Source organism: Orbilia oligospora (assembly GCF_000225545.1).
Source record: "Orbilia oligospora ATCC 24927 unplaced genomic scaffold scaffold00081, whole genome shotgun sequence".
Taxonomy (NCBI): domain Eukaryota; kingdom Fungi; phylum Ascomycota; class Orbiliomycetes; order Orbiliales; family Orbiliaceae; genus Orbilia; species Orbilia oligospora.
In genome coordinates, this window is record NW_011645638.1 from 856,992 (window position 1) to 876,124 (window position 19,133).

General features: G+C 43.6%; 8 protein-coding genes across 8 annotated transcripts; 3 read left to right on the plus strand and 5 right to left on the minus strand.

The window, feature by feature from the left end:
• Positions 1 to 574: 574 nt before the first annotated feature.
• AOL_s00081g248 (uncharacterized protein) lies at positions 575 to 1,627 on the plus strand (the record flags this gene model as incomplete). Its single annotated transcript, XM_011125065.1, has 3 exons — positions 575 to 723; positions 798 to 1,039; positions 1,149 to 1,627. The coding sequence occupies 3 exons, from the start codon at positions 575 to 577 to the stop codon at positions 1,625 to 1,627; spliced, it is 870 nt and encodes a 289-aa protein (XP_011123367.1).
• A 75-nt stretch (positions 1,628 to 1,702) lies between these two features.
• On the plus strand, positions 1,703 to 3,232 carry AOL_s00081g249 (uncharacterized protein; the record flags this gene model as incomplete). The annotated part of the gene is made up of 1 exon (XM_011125066.1): positions 1,703 to 3,232. One exon carries the CDS (start codon positions 1,703 to 1,705, stop codon positions 3,230 to 3,232), a length of 1,530 nt encoding a protein of 509 aa, XP_011123368.1.
• A 739-nt stretch (positions 3,233 to 3,971) lies between these two features.
• Positions 3,972 to 5,589, minus strand: AOL_s00081g250 (uncharacterized protein; the record flags this gene model as incomplete). Its single annotated transcript, XM_011125067.1, has 2 exons — positions 3,972 to 5,374; positions 5,448 to 5,589. 2 exons carry the CDS (start codon positions 5,587 to 5,589, stop codon positions 3,972 to 3,974), a joined length of 1,545 nt encoding a protein of 514 aa, XP_011123369.1.
• Positions 5,590 to 6,050: 461 nt separating this feature from the next.
• Positions 6,051 to 6,515, plus strand: AOL_s00081g251 (uncharacterized protein; the record flags this gene model as incomplete). Its single annotated transcript, XM_011125068.1, has 1 exon — positions 6,051 to 6,515. One exon carries the CDS (start codon positions 6,051 to 6,053, stop codon positions 6,513 to 6,515), a length of 465 nt encoding a protein of 154 aa, XP_011123370.1.
• Positions 6,516 to 6,840: 325 nt separating this feature from the next.
• On the minus strand, positions 6,841 to 8,123 carry AOL_s00081g252 (uncharacterized protein; the record flags this gene model as incomplete). Its single annotated transcript, XM_011125069.1, has 2 exons — positions 6,841 to 7,811; positions 7,874 to 8,123. 2 exons carry the CDS (start codon positions 8,121 to 8,123, stop codon positions 6,841 to 6,843), a joined length of 1,221 nt encoding a protein of 406 aa, XP_011123371.1.
• A 791-nt stretch (positions 8,124 to 8,914) lies between these two features.
• On the minus strand, positions 8,915 to 10,274 carry AOL_s00081g253 (uncharacterized protein; the record flags this gene model as incomplete). Its single annotated transcript, XM_011125070.1, has 3 exons — positions 8,915 to 9,263; positions 9,380 to 9,592; positions 9,820 to 10,274. 3 exons carry the CDS (start codon positions 10,272 to 10,274, stop codon positions 8,915 to 8,917), a joined length of 1,017 nt encoding a protein of 338 aa, XP_011123372.1.
• A 1,626-nt stretch (positions 10,275 to 11,900) lies between these two features.
• Positions 11,901 to 12,902, minus strand: AOL_s00081g254 (uncharacterized protein; the record flags this gene model as incomplete). Its single annotated transcript, XM_011125071.1, has 1 exon — positions 11,901 to 12,902. One exon carries the CDS (start codon positions 12,900 to 12,902, stop codon positions 11,901 to 11,903), a length of 1,002 nt encoding a protein of 333 aa, XP_011123373.1.
• A 1,439-nt stretch (positions 12,903 to 14,341) lies between these two features.
• Positions 14,342 to 15,649, minus strand: AOL_s00081g255 (uncharacterized protein; the record flags this gene model as incomplete). The annotated part of the gene is made up of 3 exons (XM_011125072.1): positions 14,342 to 14,892; positions 14,976 to 15,407; positions 15,481 to 15,649. The coding sequence occupies 3 exons, from the start codon at positions 15,647 to 15,649 to the stop codon at positions 14,342 to 14,344; spliced, it is 1,152 nt and encodes a 383-aa protein (XP_011123374.1).
• Between the last annotated feature and the right edge of the window lie 3,484 nt (positions 15,650 to 19,133).

Here is a 19,133-nt window from a genome sequence, read left to right on the forward strand (position 1 = left end):
CTTGTGCCGTGTATGCGCCTGGCCTGGCCTAGGAGCGGAGAAGCAGTTTGTGCCTGGCCCACCCTAAATCGGGTCAACCCAACGCGAAGCAGGATCCAACGGTCCAATTGCCATACCGGGCCGAAACGTCTACCCTCGAACGGTATCATTGGCCTGGCCCGTCCTTTTAGTCTGCGTGCAAAGGACGCACCGAGAGCACATGCTAGGCGGGGAATATTAGGTTCGTGTAATTGGTCAATGCCATTCCGTTTTGTACGCAATTGTTTTAGTGATACCTATATTTTTTTTTAGAACAGGATAACAGGCATGATAGCGTGCGGTATTAATGGGCTTGAATTCGGCTTGGTAGACTTATTTATACGACGTCGACGCGCACCGTTACCATTTTTTTTTCTGCAAACTTAGCTTTGTCACTATTATATTCCCTTCTATTACGTGATTAAGTGCCCGGGGCTCTATAACATCCCAATTTTCATCACTTTGGTTTTCCTTAAATGAAGCTGGACTGGTATCGCCAGTTGATGTGATATTAATATTCCGGGACAGTCTGCATTGGATCAACACCTCCTTCAAAATGCCACACGACTCCCCAACCGACTATGCTCCAAGAGTCAGCGCCGACGTGTGGGAGCAGCATAAGGACTATATACTTCGGCTTCGAGCGAACCATACAGTAGACCAGATAGTAAAAATAATGCAAGAAGAAAAAGGATTCTTTGCAACGTGCGTATTAGTACTTTTTTTTAACCTATGGGGTCTAGGCTGCACTTCGACTAATGCTGAACGTTCGAATTTAGGAAAGCGCAATATAACAACCAATTGCTTGTGGTTTGGAAGGCGAGGAAGAACTTCAATGCCAAAGATCACGAGTTTCTAAACCAACAATTCGAGCAACGAGATGCCATGGGAAAAACCACGAGAGTAAAACGAAATGGCATCAATCTCTCCGAAGAAAATGTCAGGAGGAGATCTTCTAGATACTTTGTCCCAACTTTTGAGAAACAGAAACAAAGGCACGCAGCTAAAGCTGAGAGACATGGTGAGCAGCCCTCAAGCAATCCCTGCTCCCCGAACCACAAATCGCCCTTGAAGTTTAAAGGATAAAATATATTACCTATGAATAGTGTGATTTTAATTATTGTTTATAGTAGATTCTGCACTAGAAAACAGAGACTTTGAAGTTGGGTCACCTAGTGAAAGTAGTAATAGCCCACGACTACCGGCTTCTGATGTTCCTGACTCTATGGAAACCAACTTACCAGACGCCTCTACTGGCTGTCTTGAAGTTGATGAGAGTATGTCCCCCGATAGAAATTGGGAATATTATCATCCATATGTGGAAGATGCCGAAGATGTGGAGTTCAGTAACCGGAATATACTTCACTATAATGATCCGATAGAAGAGCTCCAGAAGCAAGTGATAGACGGTCTGAAGGAAGTACCGTTAGCTGCTGATGACATCGGCATACTCGATTTTCAAATTGACGAGCCGGTCCCTCATGATGCGTTAATAGAACCTTTCATAGACGACCCCCAGTTCTATTCCTCTCCGGGCAACATAACTTGGGCGGCATACGCTTGCCAGAAAGAGGCAGACCGCCAAGAATATATCAAAATGCGGAGGTAGGAGGCAATGCAATGGTTAGAATCCGCTAAGTCGATTTATTCTTTAAAAAGCCCCGGAACTTTTAACCCGGACATGATGGATCATACATGGATGTGTCTAGAGAGTGATACCAACTACGAGCCCTTGCCACATCGCGTCTGCCAGCAAATCTTGGAGGTCAAACGGTTGGGGAATCTGGAGTCCAGGGAGATGGATAAAGAATGGTATATCTCCATGTCGACTTTTCTTGACAATAATTTCTCGGAAATGAAATTATATACGGAAAATGTCCTCCCAATCAGAGAGGAATATGCCATTCTCGTAGAAATCCCACAATACAACCCTGACATCCACCAACCCTCAATTTTCGAATATAACACCTTCGATAGTGTCGCTATCCACCTACCTAAATTCATCTGGGAATTTGGGATAAATCACTTCTTCACAGCGTTCGCGCTCCAAGAGGCTGCCCGATATTTATGCTTTTCACAGCAAAGATCCGAGCCTCGTACACTTAGTCTAACCATGCCTGGTACAAATCAATCCAGCCCAGCCCAGAGGTACCCAGCAATTACGAGCATACTTACCCAAGCTCTGATATCATATGAAAATATTGGAATGGGTGACCATCCGCTCGCAATCGAATGTTTGGAGATGCTGCTAAGTAATATAGACGAGTTTGATGATGAAGATCCCGTTAGTAGATTTCTTACAACGGGGGTTTCTGAAATCCCCCACAGGAACTTTCGACGTTCCTATAAGAAATATGGACCTCGCCATCCACAAACTATTTCTGCGTTTGCGCAGCTTATATCATTTACATTGAAGCTATTAAAATCGCCCAAGACTCATGCTCAGTTGGCCTCGGATACTGCTCAACGGGTTACAGCATGGGGCTGGAATCTCGAGCTGAGCGTTGAGGCTGTCTTCAACCCATGCTTTGATTCATTCCTTATCTACGACTTAGGCGGTAAAAGATGGACAAAAAGACCTAACACCAAGTCAAGATGGCAGCATATTGTTCGAGGGAACATGTTCGACATTCTTCAGACCTTCGAGGATACCAACGACTTTGACAACGCCATAAGGCTCCTAAAGAAGATGAAGAGGTGGAATAATGCACAGTTGGGCTGGTTAGAACAAGATGGATTTCAAATAAATCTTATCCTTGGGCGGATATATGGTAAGATGAAGGCTTATAAAGCCTCCTTGAAAACTCTTTTCGATCTAGCCAATAGAGCGAATCGTCCGGAAAGTAAAGACTGGGCCTGGGACGCAGTTCGTGAAATAACGGTAGTTACGACCAGAAGGGGGCCCGTTTTATACAGATGTATTCAGCCATTCCTGCAAAAGCTTCTTCACACCTGGGAGCGCTCTGGTCGGCGTCGCAACTACTGCTATTCTACCTTGGTAGCGATTTTTTCTCTTAACCGGGGAAGAGTACCAGAGTCTCTTTCAGCGCTCAAATCACTGGAGAGGGTCTCTCCTTCTGATACCCAAGGCCAAGTGTGCTTGGGAGAACTTGATACTCCAATGCTGGACAGCGGGTCTTCCGAATTTGGAGACTATGGGGTGTGGGGAAATTGCAATTTGGATGCGTATAGTGATCTTATTGATATCAATTGATTGAGGTTTTTTCTATTTTATTTTTTTATTTGTTACCCTTGCTCTCGAGGCTATTGATTTTTACTTTTTTGCAGACTGAATGGAATACCTCATCCCCAGCGTTGTCTTTCGAAGGCTAGCTTTGGTCTAGCCATCAACTAACTGTAGTAACTAATACTTTGTACTTTAGTCAGATTAAACTAACTCGCCACTTAACCTCTACAATCTCAATTCATATTTACTCGTCCCAACTCTAGTACCCCTTACACTAGTCTCGTTCCCAAACGCCACAAAGGGAGGCACTTTGTTTGGCCTTGCACCTAGTTTTACAAAGGATGTATGCAACAAGCACTGTAAAATACCAGGCCAAGTCTATTGGTACTCAGATGGTCATTACGCCTTGCTTCGAGACCAAGCTTAAAATCTGCTTGTCTGAATTTATGGACCGACACAATATAAACTAGCTATCTTAGCCCGTCTTCTCTCACTCCTAGATACCCAAAAGAGGACATAGTATACTTGGTCCCAATACAAACTAACCAGAGGTTTTAGACTCGATCGAGACTCTATAATTGAGAAACGGAAGACTTGTAGTTGATCGGAAATTCATCAAGTTTCGAAAATGAAAATTCATCATATCTAAGTGCTTTGCTTTCATCTATAATGGTGCTCTAAACTAGAAATACACGAATCTAAATAATTCCATAAGCGGTATTAATAAGTAGGTATCGCTAAATGTGGTTACGCTCGACAGTATTTATTACATAGACTCAGACTCTTCCCTTTCGACATCAACCCGTCTCTTTGCCTGAGCTTCCATCCTCCACTTAGCCCCAAATTTCCACTGTATAGCAAGGCCTAACATTCCTACCGCCTGTACCGCCGCACAAACAGAAAACGTAGGACCGACTCCTATACCATTAATCATAGGCATAACAAAACTCGTACCTCCCGCGGCAAATAAGCACCTCGCGAGGTTAAGACTTGCACTTGCAGCCGCGCTCCGATCATTAAAGATATCAACTAGATACGTCACAACAACAGAATAATTCGAAATTGCCGTCCAGCCGGTAATAAAAGTTGATATAATTGGCACGGCGATGTGTACTTTATGCGGATAGTGAATCGTCCAGCCGAAAAGAAGGATGGAGATACATTGTAATCCGGAAAATATTGGAACGAGACGAAGACGGGCTTTTTCTAGCGGGAAATCTGATTCTTGAGAATTGTTGGTTTGCTCAGGGTCCGTGGGTGCTGAAGACTCGTGCCGAGTTTTGACGCGGCGGTAGTCGATGTCGAGGATTTTACCGGTGACTAATGTGCCGACCATGGAGCCTACGCCGTTGGCGATAAATGTAAGACCGATTTCCATCTCACTGAGACCGTATTTGGCCTCGAAAAGACTGGACATGGCTGTAATGCTCATCTGCCATACGGCGTAATATAAGGCAAGAAAAATAATGATCGGTGCGGCTTGTTTGCTGATAAGAATGCGGAAGGGACCTATAACATCAACCCGCTTTCTCGTCGTATCGCTATCAGGACTTGTGGAAGTTACAGGCTTCCACTTGGTTTTGCTAGTCCTTTGGTACAGGTTCAGCGGATATCTGGCGATCACACTAGAAGGTGTCAGACTGCCATTCCCAACAATCGACCTTAGTGTTTCTGGCAACAACAAGATCAGAACCAGCAAAAATACGCCGCTATAGATGGCTAGGAACCAAAATATAGATCTCCATCCTAGAGAACCTGCCAATGCGCCTCCAATTACCGGCCCTACGGCGACGGGTACTAGTAATCCTGCCTGGAAGATACCCATAAACCCACCGCGGTTATCGCGTGTAGTAATGTCACCAATTACTCCAGAACCAATTGCGATAGTACTCGCGCTACCTGTACTCTGTAGACATCTAAGAACTATGAGAGTGGTGTAGTTCTTTGATTCGGCGAGACCTATGCAAGCCCCAAGAAAAACGACGAAAGTGAAACAATATGCGACCCGGCGTCCCTTAACATCGGATATTGGACCCCAGAGACTAGGAGCGAGTCCCTGGAAAATGAGGTATGACGTAACAGTTAAATTTATGAGTTCTATTGACACATTGAGGTCATGCGCAATAGTTGGCAGGGCTGGGAAATAGATATTGGATGCGAAGCCCGAAACTATATTAGTAGCAAATTTATTAGCTACAATTGTAATTGCCTATGGATGTATAGTAGGGTTTGCGAGACTTACATGTAGCAGCTATGGATATTATGAAAATAATTAATGCCCTCTGTCGATGGTCGAATATACTATAAGGGGGCTCTGTAGATAATATTGAGTCTGCATTCGCAATTGGTGCCGACATCGAGGTATCTGTTGCATTTTCACTCATGTTTTGTGTTTCGAGAAATCGTGGAAGCTGAGCTTGATGGATCAGAAGAATTTTGAATTTCGATTCTTGAATTAGGCTTATATTTATTAAAAAAAAGGGTCCATAAATTGGATATTAAAGGAGAGAATCTCGGCTCAGAATATATAGATCTTTCAATATTTCCTGTTTAGTTCGGCCGACGGCCGACATGACTCAAGTTTGAGGTCTTGGGGGCGATTTCGGACCTGACGTTCGTCGGTTAAAGTTAGAGCCGGAGTTGAAGGAGTTGAGGCACTGAAGCCCGGGCCGCCTAATTCGACTTCGTCACATCAGCGCACTGTGAGAAGTGGATGCAGAAAACTTCGCATAACTCAAGTTTTTACCAGCGGGACTGACCTAAACATAAATATCGCAGAATTGCTTCCAGTTTCAATATCTTTTGAAAATATGCATATGCAACCAATGCGCAGTTTTCTAAAACAATGCCACCCAATTGTTCAGCAACTTTCAACAAAAATTATGCGATCCTCAATTTGGACTGGATGACAATCCTAATAGACGCTGTCAAAGATACGCCTGAAGGACAGACATACATTGCCAACTGCTCGCGCTGGAATGATGCTGTGCATGCAAAAATCCCACGGCCCATAACTATCTTTACAACCCTTTTCTTCTCGAATAAATCCCAACCTGAACTCCACAAGAGTGACAAGGCGCCTTTCGCGAAGCAGATAAATGGATACAATCTTTTCGAATCTGGATCCCCGGAAGTACAAATCGATCCTCGTTTTTTGGTTGACGAAAATGATATTGTTCTTCAGAAAACGAGATGGTATGCTGGTGCGGGAAATGCATTGGAGCAAATTCTAAGGGCGCGGAATGTAGATACAGTTATCATAGTAAGTCGCCCCTGCCAAAAAAACTTAGGTTTTATATCCGTCTACTAATGAGTTCACGGTACTCGAAAGTCTGGATTGAGCATGTCGGGGGCAGTGATGAGTACTATCTATCACCTGATAGACTTGGATTATAAGATCTATCTCATTTCCGATAATCTATTAGAGTTACCGGTAACGGAGACAGCGAAGTACTTGAATTTTTTGCTGGGAAATCTTTTATCAAAAATGCATGTTGAGGTACTCTCGCTCGAAGAGGCTCTGAGAGCGTTGGATGAATCTTAGATTTTTTTTCGTCATTTCATTATGCTTTTAATGCCTGCCAGTAGTTAAAATAATATTGCGAAGATCTTAATAATAGATAGAATTTTTGGGATCAATCACCATGCGTAGAACTCGTGACAGCATATATCATGATCCCAAACTCATCAAGATTTTCCAACCAGCGATCCATCCTAGTACGCCTTTGAACCACTTCAGCATCATCATCAGCTGCTGTAATAGGCCAAAGCTCATCGATTTGAAACCCTTTCCCTGCCCAGTCTGCTAAATGTCGATTATAAACGGTCTCCCAATCTTGCCGACTTTGCGCATGCCATAGCGTTTTGCTCCCGGGTGCGAAGAGACCCCTCAATTCGGTGCCCAGATAAACTGGTAGGCCGTCTTGAGCCGAAAGCACACTATCAAAGAGATACATGGTATACAGGCTTCTCCGCTTCGCCTCTGTAACAATCCAAGCCTCCCATTTAGGTCGAGCGGGTAGCTGTTCTGCCATGCAGAGAAGTCCCTGACGAGAACTCGAGCACGCAAGCTCCTGAAGAGCTATTACGGCTTGTCGTAAAAAGGAGTCAGTCACCCTACCAAGTTGAAAGAAGAGGACCATTGAGTAGATTAAATATGCTTGAAAAGCGCTAAGCAACGTCATGTCGTCATAAGTCGTCCGTTGCATGTACAGATACTGCATCTCTCGCATCAGCACACCGGCAACGGCTTCATCGCTCCCAGGCAATAGGTTGTCGCAAATCCGAACCAAACTTAGACATGTAGCAAGTGGCGACGCTGATTTTACTGTCATCTGAAGCGGGTGAATGAATGGCGGTATTCCGCGGCTGCGAACCGCAACAGCTGAGTATGATTTGAGAACCCTGCGGATGAAAGTCATCGTGGCTGTGGAGTATGCTTTGGGAATTTGTTCAGGTAAAGGAATATATGAGCGCATCCAGCGCATATTGATGTCGTCTGCATTGATAGGACATACGAGTTCGAGATTCGAAAAATCGAGAGGTGGATTACTGAGGTTTGCAACGTTTGCATCGTCTTGAGGGTGCGAACAAACGCTAGCAGTGCCTACGATATATGATATTTAGACTAAACAAAAGTGAGCATAGATTTTCGATTAAGGGGCTTACTGCTCAAGTCCGGGAATATAGTGTCAATTGAAATATTTTTTGAACTCGAGGGTTGGGCATCGATCTCCGCTTCGCCGCCGGTATATGTTGTATTTTGTGCTACCACCGGAGTTAAGGATGGATAAACACATGAGAGGCCTCGTGTAGCACACCGGCTACATATTTCGGCTTTGCGGTCGCATTTTGCTTTAGCATTAGAGCATGACTGACAAGCCTTCTGTCTGGAAGCTGAATATCGAGTTGTCTTCATTCTATCTCGAGACATATATGTAACTGGAAATAGAGTTTCTCGAGTGAATGTAGCTGTTACCTTGTCTCGTACCCGCTGTTACCTCATTTAACGTTGTTTCCACGCAGTTAATTAACTATGTATTAACTATAAGTTGTCCTAAACCGTTTGATAGAATCCAGGAAATGGAATTAATCTGAATTATTAAGTTCTCGTCTCTTAGAGTTGATGTCTGACAACTTATGATCAGCTATTACATACCTAAATGTCGTTTCGCGGATTCGGCCTAGCTAAAACAGAGCTACATCTATTAGCTGGTGTATTTTCTTCTTCCCCCACCCTTTCTTTTGGGAACTAGATTTCAAGCGGACCTGGAAGAATCAGTTGAATCAGTTGGGTGAATTGCAAGTCTAAGCGGTAAATTTTGAAAAGGCGTACCAGCAGCTATGGTGCACAGCCAGCGAGGGCAATTGGCTCAAAAGCTTATGGAGTCCTTTAACTTTTACCACACCCACAACACGTTTATGTATACGGTCGACGTCTCAACCTGTATTTCTCCGCTAAGATTTGACCCCACTTGAGAATTGACACTGAGAAATCAAGTTGAGAAAATAACTTTATACACAATGTTCACTACTAGAAGGCTGGTATGTCCCTTCCATGTGGTATTTTTATGCTATTTATATACACACGAAGTAATTTCGTGCACGTACGTAGTAAGTACCCGAAAATCCAGATGCTCCAATCCAAACATGGAGCCACATACGCAGCTGCATAAGCCACCCCAAATGATTTGCACCTTTTTAGCTGGATTATCTTTCTTCAGCAGGGACTGCATTAGCCAGTATCCTAGCCGCAGCAGCAAGATCAGCTGCAGCTGCTCGCCGGCGAAGCTTCGCGCCCGATACTTCGTCACGTTTGCGTCGATAATACTTCTGACCACCTTCATCGTAGTTGCCTTTGCCTACGTCATACCCTGCATCACCGTATACTGGTTCAGGCTCAGGCTTTTTAGCATCAATAGGTTTGCTGGGAGGTTTTGGTTTTGGAGTTGGAGTTGGCGCTGGCTTTGTTTCCTTGCTTGGGGTTTCCGTCGACAACGGTTTTGGTTTCTGCGGAAAGATAACTTGGAACGGAAAACAACCACCGAAGGGACCGTTTCTATACCAGCGAAAGCATATTAGTTATCACTATTATACCATTGTAAAGCTATATAGTTATACCGTATTCACCACAATGTCATGGATGACTTAGGGATGGGGAATAATTATACTTACATAGCATAATTTTCACACCTCATCGTGCAAACATTTTCGTATTTTCCGTATGTTGTTCCGCAGTAGACGTCTTTTGGGATCGGAACTTTAAACAAATAATGTTTACCATTTCCCCATTGGTTGAAACTATTATGCCCTGTAACAGGCGGCTGTACAATCCCGGGTAACCAAGCCCCGAAATTCTCACCAGTACCATGGGCATCGAATCTGCATCTAAAAGGTAAAAGAAGATTCATGAGCTTTGAGCTTCCGAACCAATAATACAGCAGTAAATAGCCAAGGGGTGAGAGATACAAACCTAAAGGGGCCAGCACCATCGGCGTTGACTTGGTAATAGCTTACCTCAAGCCACCCACCAGGCGTGACCTTTGCGATTTTGTGTAAAATGTTGTAAAGTATATATTAGACATAAGTATTTGCGAAAGTAAAGTATAGAGTACTCACCGGCATTGGCGAATTCCAACATCTTGCTTCTTGTTGGTACAAGATCACCAGCTAGAACTGGCTTCTGGAAAAAATTAAGAAATATATGTTTCCACGCATTGGGATGGTGTTCACCAAACGGCTTATAGGTTTTAGGATGCTTCCCCCAATTCCAATCAATTCTTTGGAGAGTTGCACCACAACCTTGTACCATATATTGGCGGTGAAAATCTTTCCACGGAGACCACTGTGTAGCTGGTATCACGGGGTTGGAAAAAGTTTGCACATCGAATTGAAGATTGACAACATCATCACGACCATTGAATGGAATATAGTCTCCGAAATCAAGACTGGTCGTCCGAGACTTGCCATACTCAACATTTCCGGTAATCGTATGTATACGCAAGTGCGCAGATACTTGCGGAACCGCTACGAGGCCCGCGAGACTTACAGCCAAAAGTATCGAGTGCATATTGAAAATTCAACTAAAGGCTAGGTATATCAAGAGGAAAGGGAGTGTAATGGTCGGTTTAAAAGAGTGTGGTATGATATAACAAGCCTCCGGTAGCCTGGAGAGACAGCAGAATGAATTACAAGAATTCCAGGGAGGCACTTGTTATATAGAATGGTTACTCGCCCGGATTTTCTCATCTGTAGGCAGCTTCGAGTGTGCCGAGAAGCCGGGCTCGCTAGTAGCCTCAAATCCAGGTGCTCTTTCATGAGACAAATTTCAATTACCATATGTAGGGACATTTTGATGCATTTTGATGCGTATATACGGCGATGTCCAAAACTAACATCGCCCACTGTCAGCTGCATGCCATTTGCAGATAGAGATTGGTTCAGAGTCTAAGCGATAGCCGAATAAGCATGGTCCGAATAAGGAATATAGAGACCTTACATCAAATCTTGTATCCGAGCGGGGTTGTTTCAAGCTTTCACAATTGTGGCACAAAAGGTGATAGATTTCGATAAATTTTATATGGAAATGCTAGTACTTTAGTGCTTTATTGAGATAGCATTTATATTTACTAGTACTATTATATTGTACTAAGTGTGGTAATCAGATGCGTGTACATACGTACTATCCTTCCTACTTGGCAACCTTAGTCGGCTAGCCGGTAACCGCTAGGACCAGAATGGGCAGGCCCTGCCATTAATCCTACTTACTTGGTATCGTATTGTCGTATACTAATTAAGATATCTATTGAAAATGCCATGTAGCGGATGCCTCTTTAAAATCTATAAGTAAAATGCGGTTTCTTCGAATGAAATTTATTTAAAAAATTGGAATGTTCACTCGTTTGTTGGGTATAATAGAAATTTAGTGCTATAGCTCGTCGCGTTCCTCTAGACTAGATCTATAGAAAGAAAAAACCCGTTCTTCACGGAGATATATACAAACTCTAGATTCTAAACTATTTATTTTGGCTGAGTTAATAAGATTAGTGTAGCTAGCCGGGATTCAATCGATCTTCCATCTAGACAGACTCGGATATAAGATGTCCCGAGTTGCCATTACTATACTATAGGCCTTATGGTATAAACATCATAAAAATATGCAAGTTCCTTGTTTCCCTCTAGCTATATCGTATATCTATTTTAGCGAAATTGAATCTGATTTTAGTCAAGCTCTCTTATATGCAGGAAGCGTTTGCCACATGGGTTAAGCGGGGAGGGGTCTGGGATATTTAGGTTATTAATCTAGTTACATCGAAATACTAGCCCTAGCTTACACACGCTTAAGCACATTTAATTACATGTATAAGATGCATGATATATAAGGCAAAAATCTCCAAATCGGGCTACGATGTATCTTTATGATCATGAGGCTTTCCATAAAATAAGAAGTTAATTTAAGTACATGAAGCATTATCGCATTATAAAAGTGACGCTATTATATCGAATGATATTATACTATAGGCTTGCTTAAGCACATATGATCAGTTCCAATTAACAGCCTAGAAGAACTGATCAGCTGAGTCCACTTTCCTCTTCCAGCACTCAAGACTAAGATTTATCTCGTCCGCGCATATTGTGACTGATTGTAATTATGCGCTTCGCTAACATACGTCCGTGGATGTATTTTAGCCTAATTTTAGGCGGGACTAAGATCGAACAAACCGAGATACAGGTTTTCCGGTGTGAAAAATGCGTTCACGAGGTCCACCCGGAGCTCTGTTGTAAACGAGGTCGCTCTGAACGGAATAGGACCAACTCGAGTCCATGTAGACGGTCCGTTATTAATATCAGTGACTTTCATACCACCAATAAATGTCACTAGATAACTTCCCCGCCCAGCATTACCCTCAAATCGGTAAGAAAATGAGAGATTATAATCAACACCAGGACAAGTTTTCAAGTTCTGTGCGATATTAACTTTGGAGTACTGAGATAATCCCGTAGTTTTGAAGACCGAAGCATTGAAAACTCGGTGTGGCCACTCATTTGGAAGAGTAAGGTCCTCGACGATGCTAAAACTTCCAGCTTCACTTCCCGGACCCGGTGGAGCGATATACCAAGGAGGAAGTTGTCGGGTATGGAAGTCTTCATTGACAATTGCATTCCCGGTTGGAGAACATGTTTGCGTGACTGTGAGGGTGTCGGTAGCGGTTGTTGTACTAGCCACTAGCTTGATGGCATCATCGATTGTGATATGAACAGTAGTCGTGATTGGAGCAGGCGCGGATACGTTAAAGATACCGATGCCGACTAGGCAATTACATGCGCCAGTAAATTCGGGTGATGCCGCACCACCGCATGCTGCTTGAATTATTTCATTTTTACGCTTCGCCAATCGTGGTTGACTTTGACTATTTGATGGAGCAACCGTGATAGTAGTCGTAGCAGCATACACTGTCTTGACGTTGGTCTGAGTTGCTGCGAAATCGTATTGAGTTATTGTTACCGTAGGAGTGGCACTGGCTAGGACTTCGGAGCAAGTTCTGGAGGCTACAAAGACATCGTACGTGAGTGCCCGATAGCAATCGTTTGCGAGGCAAAATTCGTTACGTCGTATATATGCATGATTGATGGGGCCGGCAAGAATTGCCGGGATGAATAGAGTGGTCAATGCTTGGATAATCCGTGTCGTTCTCATTTTGGCGCAGTGAAATATACAAGAGATCTAGATATCTAAAGATATACTTAGATGTACGTAATTTAATATATATCTTTAGCAGGGTAAAGTTGCTATTGATCTTTTGAAGGGCCGGCGGGATGGAGACTGAAATCATCTGAAGCAGGATGAAGGCGAATCTGACGGGTTTATAGTCCCTCCAAATGTTTCTTTTCATACTATCAGATCTCAATATCACTCTCTATAGACATACACCCATATTTACAAATGCAAGGGGTCTTAAGCTGTAGCATATTTAATATCAATTGGAAGCTCTCAATTGCCCAAGCTTCATGTCGAGTAACTTCTAATCTGGTCTCACTTCCGTTTCTAACGAGAATGAGATTCATTCAGCTTCATTTATTCGAAGAAGATATTTAGTTAGTAAAGTAAAATTTGGCGTATATATGTATTTAGTTTGCTAGCTCGATTATCCATACCTATAAATCCCATCTTCGGAATTTGATTATTCGCTCCAAATGCCATATTCCAGTTGCACGAGGTTAAGCTTCCATACCAGCCCTAGAAAGTAGCAAGGTGAAGAGGCTAAAAGAGCGATCAGCTATGGAGGAACGTGCGCGATCTACTGGCGGGGGCTTAGCCTCTCTCAAAGTAGAAATATAATTTCATTCCTGGCAAATTGTTTACTTGGCTGGTCAATAGATTGGGTTACGTACCTTACATACGCACAGAGCTACCAGTACTGAGAGGACGAGGTTTCATCACCCATATTACCTCGAAAATGTAGAATGGTTTTCCCATCTTGGCCTTTTTTCTAAAGCCAGGGGCAAATTTAAAGGGTCGATCTCCTTGCTGCATCATGGACTATAACGCTCGAGAAACGTCTCTGACCTCAATATTATTAAAAATCAATCTAACAAAATTCCCCAAAACCTTACAGTATTGTTTAGAGAGGAAGTAGCTTGGTACTACGCAATACAATAGCCTGCGTCACCCATAGGAGTCTTAGTATTATATTTGTGTAATATTCTAGAACGCGACGATTCACGATAATCGGTGTTGTCCACGTTGTATAATTCTCGCGCTCGATTTTCGAATCTGAGATTGGGCAAAATAATCAAAGTCCTAAGCTAAGGTTCAAGTTTCATTCTCGTTTTACGGGAGAAGCTCTAGTATAATTGTTATGTATTGGAAATAAGGTCAGTTAGATGGGCATTTTACCCACATAACAAAATCAAGTTAGCTAAATTTATAAATATGAAGAATAGATCAAATAAATAGTAAGAAAGCAAAAATCCAAACAGACGCCGAAATGTCAAAACGCCGACATTACAGACAAAAAGTTCAAACTTGAATAAAAATGAAAATATGTGTATCCCAGAAATAATATATACGATGGAATCACATATAACCATGTTTCAAACCCTACACATCATCTCTTCATATATTTACTCTCAGATCTAAACCATGGGTCTAGAGGTCTGAGGCTCGAATTTCGGCTGATCGTTCTCATCCACGCTTTCCCTATGACCTAACAGCATTCCTTCTCCTGCGCTGATTGGTCCTCTAGGTTCGTGGTCATAATCACCATCTGCTACACCTCTACGTCCCATCCTAAGATCATCCCTGTAGCCAGACCTGATCCGACCCTTTGCAACGCCACCTGCGGCAGGCATAGCGTACCACCAAGTTCCACAGATTGCAGAGAAGAATCCCAAAAGCGAGCCGGAGAAGATATCAATTCCTGCGTGTTTGAAGTCAAGGTATCGAGTCGCTGCGATCCACATTGCAAGGCAGAAGGCGGCAATAACGACCACAAAAGTGATTAATGGGAGCGATGGTGGGTGTAGCTTTGAGGCACGGTCAGAGCTGGAGCTCTTTTCATTAGATTCATCCGAGCGTTTGACATCGGCATTTGTATAAGGAAGTTTTGAAGTCGAAGTGCTGCGAAGTGTCAATACAAGAGTCGAATAGAGGAAAAGTGACAAAAATGTTAAGCCAGAGAAGGACACTAGTAGAAATCGGGTTAGTTGGTTATGTCGGTACGGAGAATACTCGTTCCGAATTGCGGAACATAGAGATGCGGGAACTCACTAGCTGAATGCCCAGAGGGAAAACTTCGGAAGGCCTCGGAGAGTTTCTCATGATCGGTCGTAGTGCAGATCTCGGAGGTGACTAGAGGATTCCAGGCAAGGATACCCTGGGGCCCAGTTCTTGTAGTCTTTATGATCTCTGCGACTCTGTCCCAGTCCGGTTTGCAGACGGAAATCATATGGGGTCTAGGCTTTCCGAAGACGTTCTTGAGGCAGTTTGAAATGAAGAATGCAAGAGCATCGGTCAGGCCAAGACCGAGCCATGCGCGATTCCAGTTGAGTAGTTTGTGCTTCCAGACCAATGAAGATGGTGCATTTGGATAATTTGCAAGGGCGGGGAGAGCAGATCGAGGGGCGAGGAGACAGCAGAGCATCATAATAACAGCTGGTCCTAATATCGCGACAATTCCAAGTTGAATCACAGACACAGTATCTAGAGAGAACATATACACTGTTAGTAAGGTATAATAATAGCAATCGAGCAAAAGTATGGGACTATTTCTTACCATCGTGATATGGGAAGCTATACGACGGATCGTACGGATTAAACGGTCTTCGTGCACCATCAATATTTCCCAAAAACCCAGCCGCCAGAGTAAAACCGATAACCAGGACCCAGTCTAACGCATACCGCAGCGTTACCAGCAGGAAGTCTATTGTACTAGGAGACGGCATTTTTGTCTTTCCAGCCCAACAATTTTGTCGATATCAACCTCCCCTCCGTGGATGTTACCAATATGTCGAGAACGAAAAAACGAAACGTCGCTGGTTCTAATAACGAGGGAAGAGCAAACGAGAGAGTTTCGAAATAGAAGGTGGTCGCGTGCACTCAAAATAGTAACGGGAGCAGCGTGGTCGACAACACAGATACAGGCGGGTTCGGTGAATAGCTGCAAACGGCGTGGGAGAGAGAGAGAGAGAGGGAGGGAAAAGGATAAAAGATAAAGATAAAGGGATGAAGTTAAAGGAAATAAATTGCAAGATATTGAAATTGAGGTAAGATAAACCAGATACACCAAGATTCTTCAGGAAGGAAAGGGAAATATTCCTCTCTCGGAGACAAGTTCCAAAGCAGTAGGCAAAGGTCTCGGCTGAAACAAATGTCAGCGTCGAAGCCAGGGCAGATAATCGTTCGCAGTAGCAGACACCAGTCACTTTATAATCCTGAACAAAAAGTCCGCACTAGGAGTATTACCGCAGAATAAAAATGTAAATCGACGCTAGAAGAGGTAGCCTAAGTTTTTCTTGGTCAGACCGCCTATCATTGCTAGCTAGCTTCAGTCGAATCTCGACGAAGACAGGCAGTGATGCCGCCGGACTTGATTGGGATATCCCTCAATTGAGGGTACCAAGCTGGCACAGCCTTCGCTTTGAGTAAGGGGATTTTGAATCTCTTTCTGCTTCAAGCGCGCACGAGACTCGGTCCACTCTTCCAATTCCCAAAGTCTTAGCCGTGAAGCTTCGTAGGCTTGGCTATCATATGTCATCCTATCAGAGCACTAGTGTGATGTGACCCAAGTTCAATGCAATCTCGAAGACTCGCGATCACTTGCTGTGAAGGGCGGCGCCCAGGCCTTAGCAGTGTTTCCGACTCGCGGGTTATTGTAAGCCCGCGGCCCCGCATAAGAATGTTGCCATTTTTAATCTTTTTGCTAGCTTAGCTTACGACGATGTCGCTTGTTGTCTTGACGAGCAGGCACATTCGACACCTTCTTTAATTTGGATGTGAGCCTCGTAGGGTCCAAGACAAGCCCTGATTATGCCGAATCATGATAACTTTTCTAGAACTAGGTTAGTTTAATGTGTGATCGAAGCAAAAAAAATTCTTCGACGTGGGATGCGCTGGCTCGTTGGGTGCAGAGGCAAAGAATGGTTAGGGTTCAAAGGGGCAGCCGCTTACGTCTTAGGAACTGCGCCCCCAAAGGTTTTAGTGCCCGCATCGTGAGACATTTGGGACAATTGATAGCCAAGATCCACAAAAACATCGAGATCCCTTTTGCTAAAATTGACTGATCATGCATTGGAGATGGGCGGTTGATGGGATTTCAAAAATTGGGCCTCAAAATCCACGATATTCGAGTGTTCGGGGTGGTCGCGTGGCCATGAGGTACGACTTGTCTCTCAAGATGCTAGGCACAATTATGCTCGTATGCCTCATAAAATTTGATCGAAAGGTTCAGAGCTAGAAGTCGAGACCCCGAAAGTTGAGTAAGTCAAGTAGGCAGAAGGCCTACTTACACAGTAGCATATCGATAGCGGCTAAGCTGTATTCTCCTTAGTGAATCAAGTGGTCATGCTTACACGATGTCGATGCATGCAAGTCGTCGACAGCTCGACAATTGCATTCCAGGTATCCGAACCGATTGGGTAAAAATTTCCAACGTAGTCAACACAAACACCATTAACCCCTGCACCCGCATGAGTTACTGCCGGCATACTTCGTCAGCCCTACCTTGGCACTAGGTAGAATTATCTATTCCGAGATCCGAAGGGTTCGTTCTCTTTGGTATTCAGTCATGCGGATACACTATCCGAATTGTGCATATGTGATCTTTGGTATTTGTCGGGAAAGTAACAAAATAGTTTCGTTCCCGACGGCCTGCATGCGGCCAGATTTTAAGTCGGCTACTGTTTTAGTTCGGGCCGTTTCTCGATTGAGCAATAGCGTGAATACCATAGCCATGGCCCCACTTATATGAATGAAGATTTATCTTGAGGCGGGGGCCCTAGTAGCTACATATCATCAACTAGATACCATGGTGCCGGTAAAGTTTGGTTTATGTAACCTCTAGAGATCGTTATAATATGATGCTACCACAAAGCTGACATGTATGTTGAAATATTAAGCCGGGGTAGTACGAATTAAGCTTTCCGTTCAATTGAACTAGTAGAAGCGATGTAACATTGGCCATGAACATATCTTTACCACAGAACCATCTGCCGTTGACGTGTATGTGGAGGCGGTGTTGTGTATTATATTTATGTGTGGCGGCTTGGCCGGCTTATATTATGTCCACGGGATCCGAGGGATCGTAACACATACACACGTCCCGCTATCTTCTGTCGGATACGGCGCTAAAATAACCAAGCCGGTGGGCTCAAAGCTTATATCGGGCCGATTTTCATTCCTGAAGTTTGGATAAACTCGATACCTCTAATGGATTTCTTAAATTTACTGTGTTTAGTTAGTTAGAGAAGGCCTATATCATGTGACCAAGCCATGGCAGAAGTCGAAGGTCAATTAAAATTTCCAATTCCTTTACAACCGCCCTATGAATCTTAATAAGTTTTAATTCACGAAATCTTGTCGATAAAAAAAAAAAAATTCTCGGTATCCAAATTTAAGGTTAAATGATCCTCTTGGCTGCTATTTCACATTCTTGCTGAAAACTAAGTAGTTAGTAGTCTCTGAGTCAAGTAGTTAGCATGTTGGCTCAAAACCCTATTAGCTATGCTGTAGAGCTATTAGCAATGTAAATCTCGCAATTACGAAGCTCACAATAGCTCATGTGGTCATATGAATTCCTTCATATACTAAAGGCGGTCTTACCGGGTGAGTAGATCGGTGACCATAAGTATATTAATTCTACAGACTATAGAACTACTCTCGTAGGAGAGCCTCTTAATCGAGATCGAGAAGACATAAGCTTAATCCAGCACACGTTGAATAACATACCCCTCCTCCCCTTCTTATGAGCACGGCCGGCTCCGATATATTCTCTACCTATATAACTACCTCCCTATATACACATGCACCCGTTGCGGCAAATCCACCGTCACAGGTTTATCGCTTCCTTCGATAATGCCACCTAAATCCTTCACCTCTTCTTCCGTGAGGTTGTTCATCGGCACCACAAGTACCTCCGGATCTTCTCTCTCTTTCTTCTTCTTGTGGCGTCTATGAATCAACCATATAGGCAAGCATGTAACTAGGTAAAGGAAAGCAGGCACGGCTACAACAAATATGACTATCATTTGGACGAAACTTGGGCCCCTACTGCTATGTTCTAAGCTTTGTGAGGGGTATGTATACCGAGTTGGAGTGGGGGAAGGAGTTGGATATGTAAATCTGGGAACTTGAACCTCGATTCCGACGCTTGCGCAACGTTTTTGAAGGGCTCCGGCTACTGCTTCGAAGTCGCTTCTTGGGCAGGCTTTG